Here is an 8933-nt window from a genome sequence, read left to right as displayed (position 1 = left end):
TTCATTCTCTACTTCATTTTGAAATTCTCTGAATTTCTCAAACGACACTAGTAGAAAAAACCCCTATTGCAGCCCCCTTGTTGCAGCGTTCATGTATAAATACGCTTCAACAACCAGTCGGTCAACGCGGGTCAAACCCTTTAAAGGGTTATCGCAGCTTACATTTTAGTTGTTCGCAGCAAATGTGTTTGTTGCAGCGTACAAAATAAAAGCCCGCAGCAACAACCCGACTTTATTGCAGCGTACATGTTATTGCCCGCTGCAACAAGTCCGCGTTTCAAAATTTTTTACTTTCCTATGCAACAAACCGCGCTCAAACGAGCGGGATCAAACGTACGTTGTTCTTTCTCTGCTCCAAGCTTTTTCCCTTAAACAAATATCCAAACAAACCGTCGAACTCAGCCGTCGAACTCAGCCCTGCGTCGCCGTCGAACTCAGCCCTACGTCGCCGTCGAACCCAAGCGTTGCTCAGCCCTGCGTCGCTGTCTTCGCCGGTGTGTGGTGTTCTAGCCTCATCTCCCCCATCCCATTCAATTCTCGCGCGGCCTGTCACTGAAAGGTTATATTCTTGGTCGGCCGGGGGTTCAGCATCTCCCCGTCGCGTCGTGGTTCCGGTGGTTGCTCGGCGTCGTGGTTCCGGTGGTTTTGCTATGGTGTGTTCAATTTTTATTTTCGTTTTTTATTTTCGTTTTCAGAATAGGGTTTAATTTTAGTTTTTGATTTTCGTTTTGATTATTGTTTTTGATTTTCGTTTTTGATTTTCGTTTTGATTTTCGTTTTGATTTTCGTTTTTGATTTTCGTTTTGATTTTCGTTTTGATTTTCGTTTAAGGGAAAAAGCTCTGAGCTTCTTAGTGTAATCCTTTTCTCTATCCTTCAATTTAATTACCATTATGTTTTATTATTAGGTTTAATTTAGGGTATTCCTAATATGATCGCTTTATGCTTCTATTTTTATAAATTTGCTTCAATTCATCATGTTGAATCGCATGTTTGACGCTCTAATTAAGCTAAAATCCATCTTGCTAATAATTTATGGTCTGTAAATATGACTATATTGGTTATTTGGGGATTACCCTTGAACATTTGTTTGCAATAGATGTTAGATGACCCTTTTTCTTGTTTTTTTTTGGGATTAACCTAGAATTTTGTTTGTTTTGTCATAAACTATGCTCATTATGCAACATTAATCTGGAGACAAATGGGTTTTGTGAATACCAATTAGCTCACATTAGCTTTCGTTGTGTTTTCAATTGCATTCCGTTACTCTGTAGATTAATTGGTGTCAAGCTTCAAGCTTATGAAGTGATTTTTTAGCAGAAAACCTAAGGAATGTCATTGTGTAATTTTACGGTGTTGGTTGGTTGATTTCTTGTGGGTTTTGTGTACTTGTTCTACAATTGATTTGACGTTTTTAGGTTCCAAAGGCTCAGGTTTTTGAGAGGTTTGAGCTTGGGAATGGATATTTGGAGAATAATTTATGAGAGATTAAGAAAACAACAATCACCCTTCTAGCACGGTTCTGTGGTGAATAATAGGGTGAAAGGAGGCAGGTGCCATGTGTTATTTTATTCTTCTAGCCTTTGTTTTCAGGAAATAAACCACCAGGAGTTCAGGTCTAATCTCAGGCCTTAAGGAACATTTTGATATGTCGGTGATCAATGTATTTTACTCCGTACTTGTTACCTTTTTGTAATGTTCTTCGTAGGATATCTGTGTTTTTCTGTAATGTTCTTCGTGATAGCAGTTGTTCTCATAGAGTGATAAATACTGATAAAGATGCGAGTGTCCAGTTTCTTGCTTTATTCAGCATATCAGCTTCCTCTCCAACTTTTTTTCTTGTTTATACAAAAAGGGATAGCAGAAGTGAAATTGTATATGCATGCTCATTTGGCTGGTTTCTTGAATCAACACATTGCTGTATGTTGATGCAGGTCCAAGACGAGCTTGTTTCTTCCATTAAAGATGCAGAGGAAGGACTTTTTCACCTAAAACGTGCCCGGCTGTTACGTGAAGTTGATTCAGCTGTGCAGGACTCTATATATTCCCATAAAGACGCTGCGGTCGAGCTTATAAATCCAGCAAAGTTGGGTGGTTCCCAACTTCCGTGCGAAGACTTAGAGGTAGAACCATTAGATTCTACTAATGTTGAGGCAGAAATATTGGGAGACCCAAGTTATTTTATTGGATCAAAATGTAGATTCCGCCACACCGATGGGCGTTGGTATAATGGTCAAATCGTTCAGTTGGATGGTTCTTCTTCCGCCAGAGTTTCTTTCCTCAATCCAACGTCAGAGAAGATGATGGTGAGTTCCTTGTAATCTAAAGCTGGCCCCTGTTGTTATACTCCCCACCACCACAACATTATAGTTACTCAATACTTTGTAGGTCTGTATTTGTTGTTTTGTACTTGCTTGTCTTATTATAGCTATATATAGGTAATGGCAGAGTATTTAAATAAGATGCCTTGTAGGAGGTGCTGTCATTCTTTGGCAAGATGGTTTGTATCTGTTTGTTCTTCCTCGAAGTGGAAGGAAACCCTATCAGTGGTTTGAAACTTAAAGTAGTATTATTGTTCTGCTTTAGCAAAATGTAGACCCCTGAGTTCAAGCTAGTGGGGATAGGGCAGAAGCAATGTCATTATCATTCGAGTGACAGATCGAAGGAGACTGATCATAAGGTTAGAAGTTGTTCACTCTTCTCTTTTCATGCTATTTGACATCTTGTAGCTTCATTTTTGTAAAATCTTTAAAGATTTATTATTATAGACTCTACGAAGGCTTGCTCAGAACCGTGAGGCAGCAAGGAAAAGCCGGTTGAGGAAAAAAGTAAGACATCTAATTTTGTTTCTTGCATGTACTTTGGTGTTGGTTAATTATTTAATTTGTTTTCTCATTTAATTAATTAATGGAATTAGCTGAAGAAGGATTCCATGTGGGGAAAAAATAAGTCATAAAGCTAACATGAAAATCGGCTAAGTTTCTACTTGTTTTTATTTTTTGGTCTTTAACATGCTCTTGTATTATCTTTCTTTTTCTTTCCCTCCCTTTTTCTTTTTTGGAAATAGGCATAGGTTGTTCTTGGATTTGGGTGGAAATAGGCATATGATTAGTTGTAACTTTCCAAGACTCAATCCAATCTATTTATGTACATTTGAGACTTGTTTGGCTATATAGGTCATATTTAGGCTAAAATGACATTTTCGCTCCCAACTTTGAACTAATGAACCTAAGAACTCATTTCAAACTTACTACATGATTTATATGATTAGCTTTAACTTTCCAAGACTCAATCCAATCTATTTATGCACATTTGAGACTTGTTTGGCCATTATAGGTCATAATTAGGCTAATATGACATTTTTCGCTCCCAACTTTGAACTAACGAACCTAATGACTCATTTTATTCTTATTACATGATTAATATGCATAGTATTAACTTTATAAAACTCATTCTAATCTATGTATGCACATTTGAGACTTTGGTCGTTATAGGTCATAGTTAGGCTAAAATAAGTCATTTTCGCTCCCAATTCATAACTAGATAGCCTAAGGATTCATTTCAAACTTATTACATGATTAATATGATTAGTTTTAAATTTCCAACACTCGTTCCAATCTATCTCTGCACATTCGAGACTTCTTTTGCCGTTATAGGTCATATATAGGCTAAAATGTCACTAACGAACCTAAGGACTCATTTTAAACTTACTAAATGTTTTATATGCTTAGTTTTGACTTTCTAGAACTCATTCCAATCCATTTACGCATATTTAAGGCTCATTCTGTCGTTATAGGTCATATTTAGGCTAAAGTGCCATTTTCGCTCCCAACTTTGAACTTAAGAACCTAATGACTCATTTTAAACTTATTATATGATTAATATGCTTAGTTTTAAGTTTCTAAGACTTATTCTAATCTATTTATGCACATTTAATGCTTGTTTGATAGTTATAGGTCATATTTAGGCTAAAATGAGGCATTTTCGCTCCTAACTTTAAAATAAAGAACCTAAGCACTCATTTTAAACTTAATACATGTTTAATATGCATAATTTTAACTTTATAAGACTCGTTCCAATCTATTTATGCACCTTTAAGGCTCATTAGGTCGTTGTAGGTCATATTTAGGCTAAAATGACATTTTTGCTCCCAACTATGAACTAAAGAACCTAAGGACTCATTTTAAACCTACTAAATGTTTTATATTCTAGTTTTAACTTTCTAGGACTCATTCCAATCCATTTATGCCCATTTAAGGCTCATTGTGTCGTTTTAGGTCATATTTAGGCTAAAATGACATTTTCGCTCCCAAATTTGAACTTAAGAACCTAAGGACTCATTTTTAAATTATTATATGATTAATAAGCTTAGTTTTGAGTTTCTAGGACTTATTCTAATCTACTTATACCCATTTAATGCTTGTTTGATCGTTATAGGTCATATCTAGGCTAAAATAAGGCATTTTCGCTCCCAACTTTAAAATAAAGAACCTAAGGACTCATTTAAAACTTATTACATGTTTAATATGCATAATTTTAACGATCTAAGACTCGTTCCAATCTATTTATGCACCTATAGGCTCATTGGGTCATTATAGGTCATATTTAGGTTAAAATGACATTTTCGCTCCTAACTTTGAACTAAAGAACCTAAGGACTCATTTTAGACTATTAGGATATTGTCATTAGTTTCTTGAATGTTAAAATGTGATATTTAATTTGTATTTAATCTAATGTTTAAATTAAATTTCTGTTTTTGTAAAGGTCTACACTCCGAGGATTGCGCCTTATGCGAGGAATTTGATGTGGTTCGTGAGCAATGGGCTAAGTTTTTTACCAGCAAGTATTTATTATTGGCTTTAGCGCGCTTGATCGAGTTGGTTTAGTTGTTATAGAATAAATTTTATATTAAAATGTATGTTTATGTTGAAATTGGAACATATATTTAAATGTAATATGTGCACTTAACTTGGTTTTGGGATATATAGTATACAAAACTCCAGTTGTTGTTTTTATATTTGTTATACAGGTTGCGTTATTCTATTATTGTTTTGACAGGTTCCTATTGTGCAAGGCACTCTAGGTATCCCTAAAAAAAATTAGAATTTTCCCGCCAAAAGTGCTTTGTTGCAGCGTACATATATATTGTACGCTGCAACAAGGGAAAAAAATTTCGCAAAAATTCAGACTTGTTGCAGCGTACAAATAAATGTACGCTGCAAAAAGTTGAGTCTTTTGCAGCGTACATATATATGTACGCTGCAACAAGTCCAAATTTTTGCCAATTTTTTGGCACTTGTTGCAGCGTACATACATATGTACGCTGCAAAAAACACCTTTTAGCAGCGAACATTGTACGCTGCAACAAGTTCAGACTTGTTGCAGGCCCCCCAGTTGCAGCATACGATGTACGCTGCAACAGGGGTCTAAAAGCCCGCTGCAATAAGGGTTTTTTCTACTAGTGCGATTCAGACTTGTACTTCATTAAGTAAATATAGTTATAAGATGTGTCTGTAGGGGAATACAATTAAACATAATAACATGTGCGGAACAATCCCCAAAGCCAGGAAACATCTATAAAGCACAGATTAAGCAAACTTACATTCGAAGCGTGTTTTCCACAATAATCTGTCAACGAACATGAAGAAAGAACTCCACTTGTCGTTCCTCTACTTGGTTCACCAACACGATCAGATCCGTCTTAATTGTCGTAGCTTAGACAATCGATCAAGATATTCGCTTTTTGGGAAGAACTCACTTTGGAGGCACAGAGAGAATTAGGGTTCTCTGTGTCTAGGGTTTGAGTAATATGAATTGTATGTTGTTGGAAAATACAATATGCCTATTGTATTAATGATGTAACCGGCCAAGAACCAAGGGCCCTTGACCGGCCACATCACGCAAGCACTCGCACCGCACGCCCCGCCCAGCGACACACACTGTAGGCCGAAGCCCACAGCGCGCGCGCGCCGAGCAGCTGGGCCGTGGGCCTTGCTCGCTCGTCGCTGCTGTGCTTGCTGTGCGTGCTTATGCGTGCTCGCCAAATGGGCTGGCCTTGCTCGCCTTTTGCTCGCGAGCTTGCTGGCTCGTTGGGCCTCGCACCCTTGCGTGCTTGGCTCGACGGGCCGGCAACTCCGATGCCCTTCGTATTCGCGATTTAATATATTTCCGATATATTATTTATCGTTTCGTATTCGACGAATCACCGTCGTACGATACGATTTATTCGTGTCGCCCAGCTTACGAATATTCGCGATACGATATACGATTTCGACAAAGGTCGTATCGTATAATACGTTTCCAACTAATTCCCGAAAAACTATTAAATGAATTTCCGATTCATTTAATCCGTTGATCTGTTACGTGTCATTGGTGTGACCTTGTAGGTTCAGTCAAGAGTAAGTTGTGAGTTCAATATCCATTAGAACTCACTGATCGGAAGTATTGCTTTAGCTAGCTGTTCCGATCACTTGATCTCACTGAATTAATTGTTCGCAATTCATCTGAACCTTTGGTATTATACTTAATGCACCTTGGATGAAGGACATATTTCCTTCAGTGTCTCAAGTGTGCCATCGCGACATACACGTAGCGGCCAGCAAGGCATGCATGCATTATGATAAAAATATGTAAACTTCAGTTTAGGGGCGCAACATTAACCTTCCTAGTTAAGTCTAACTATGTGCATTAATTGTGTACGTTACACCCTTGTATGAGGCCTATAAAATGGTCTAAACAACTCCTTTGTACGAATAAGCTCACTTGCTAATAACATACATTTTTATGCTCTTACGAATTGCACTCGTTATCTCGTATTATCTAGCTCAATCGATTGTTAGCACTTTCCTAAAGACAAGTTCGACTCTAAGTAGAATTTGTCCAAAACGATTTGGCGCCCACCGTGGGGCTAACAATCAAAAGCAGCTCGATAATGCCAATCCAAACACCATGTCTGGAAATGCAAGTTCATCCAATGATATCTCGCCGCATTGAAGCCATGGAGCAACGCATCAGCCTCCTCCGAAGGGAGAACGAAGCTATGCAGTCGCAGGTCAGATCTGCCACCTCCATCGCCACTAGGTCCAGGTTCCAGTACCATCGAGATACTTCTAGGCTAAGTCGCCGCCTCGACCTCGATGTTGATCCTAACCATCCCCTTTATGTATCGTTTGGTGAGCCCGGAGGTCCAATCCTCGAACAGATCCGCGAGTTTGAGCCCCTGCCAAGCCAACCTCGCCCAAATCCGGGTTGGCTACCTCCTCCTCCAAACCAAGCCCTTTCCATAGGCGCATCGACGACTATTGCAGCTTCGACGGCCGCCCAGACCATCCTGTCTCAGATCGGCACATCCCAAGGGGCGGCATCTGTTCCTATGTCGGCAACCATCTCTAACCCGGTGTCCCGTCCGTTACCTCCTCCAGCGGTAACTGTGTCGACATCAGTCCCTGTCCCGGCACCACCACGGAGACCAACTCCACCACCGATGACCCAGGCACCATGGGATCAGCAATTTTCCCAGCAAGTCGTTAAACCTGTTGTGAACCTAGCCACCTCGGCACCAGGAGCACCTCCTCAGATGATGGCGATCCCCTTGGCTAGTCAAGCACCACAAGAAGCTTTCCCGCACACACCACGACGCCTAGATTCCACTCGAGAGTATTCCATTTATAACACTCCTATTAGGTCAGTTTTTCCAGTTAGTCATGGCTTTGTAACTCCTTTCCCTTATGTCGCAGGTACAAACGCTGCCCAGGGGAAAACTCCCATCATGCAACAGGTCGTACCGCAGTTCAACCCAATTAACCTCAGAACGTGTACCCACAAAACACCTATTATCAACACCTTCAAGCTAGCCTTCCCGAAACATTTAGCCCCCTCGTCCCGGTGCTCAACAGCATCTGCGAGAACACCAACTATCAGCTTCAGCAAAATCATGACCATGATAAATAAAATCCCCGGAGTACCCACACCTATCAAAGAAGCCAGCCTGGACAGTTATGCCGACTCATTATATGCCGACCCCATCGTTGCAATCGACATCCCCAAGCGGTTCAGTCCACCTAATATGCCCATCTACGATGGAATCAGCGACCCTAGAGAACATATATTAACCTAGAAGCAGCTAGACCTGTCAAAAATCGACCCGACCCGAAAACTGACCCGAACCCGACCCGAAAATACTGGGTCCTGAACAAGATTTTGTGACCCGTAACCCGATTTTATCCGAACCCGAGCAACCCGAAAAGTAATGGGTCAAAACCCGACCGAACCCGTTTTGGACCCGACCGATTGAAAATCATTGTATTTATACTAAAAAATGAGATTATGAGAAAATTTAAGCATAATAAGCACGTTGTTTTTACTATTGTTGTGTGTAATATGATTTTATTTATACTTATACGTCATTTTACAGTTGAATTTGACTAAATATAAACTTGTGTAGGAAAATTTGTTAATTCCTGCTAATACTTTGTATATTTATCACCTAAATTAATGAAAATATAATGCGCGTTTTAAAATCTCTCAACCCGTTGGGTCGACCCGAACCCGAAAGTTCTGGGTCTTGAACAAGAATTTGTAAACCCGAACCCGAAAATGACCGACCCGATTCAACCCGAACCCGAAAATAATTTTTTACAACCCGACCCGACCGACCCGTTTGACAGGTCTAGAAGCAGCGCATGAAGACAATCCCGGTCCCCAAGCAGCGCATGATGACAATCCCGGTCCCCAAGCACATCGGACCCGCCCTGAAGTGGTTAACCAGCCTGCCAAATGGGTACATCACTTCCTTTGCACATCTCGACAATATGTTCAACCAGCAGTTCGCCAGTAGGAGGAGGTTAGAGAAGTAAACAAGCATTCTATACCGTGTGGTCCAACGGCCCGACGAACCCCTGAAGGATTACATAACTCGATTCATTAGGGAGAAGG

The 8933-nt window shown here is 39.9% G+C and overlaps 1 protein-coding gene across 2 annotated transcripts; it reads left to right on the top strand.

The window, feature by feature from the left end:
- The first annotated feature begins 840 nt into the window (after positions 1–840).
- LOC130465815 (uncharacterized) lies at positions 841–2803 on the top strand. 2 transcript variants are annotated; one of them, XR_008925827.1, is made up of 4 exons: positions 841–855; positions 1934–2305; positions 2586–2679; positions 2768–2787. XR_008925827.1 is itself a non-coding variant. In XM_056834659.1 (3 exons), the coding sequence occupies exons 1-2, from the start codon at positions 1661–1663 to the stop codon at positions 2601–2603; spliced, it is 663 nt and encodes a 220-aa protein (XP_056690637.1). In that variant the 5' UTR covers positions 1395–1660; the 3' UTR covers positions 2604–2679; positions 2768–2803. The 2 variants fall into 2 exon arrangements, 1 of the variants encoding a protein (XP_056690637.1); XM_056834659.1 differs by lacking the exon at positions 841–855 and having other exon boundaries at positions 1395–2305; positions 2768–2803.
- Positions 2804–8933: the final 6130 nt, after the last annotated feature.

This window comes from Spinacia oleracea, chromosome 1 (assembly GCF_020520425.1).
Source record: "Spinacia oleracea cultivar Varoflay chromosome 1, BTI_SOV_V1, whole genome shotgun sequence".
Classification (NCBI taxonomy): Eukaryota; Viridiplantae; Streptophyta; class Magnoliopsida; order Caryophyllales; family Amaranthaceae; genus Spinacia; species Spinacia oleracea.
This window is presented reverse-complemented; position numbering and strand designations above follow the sequence as displayed.

What these genes read in the sequence shown, in the direction of transcription:
- LOC130465815 (XM_056834659.1), top strand. Translation starts at nt 1,661, where the DNA reads ATGTATTTTACTCCGTACTTGTTACCTTTTTGTAATGTTCTTCGTAGG.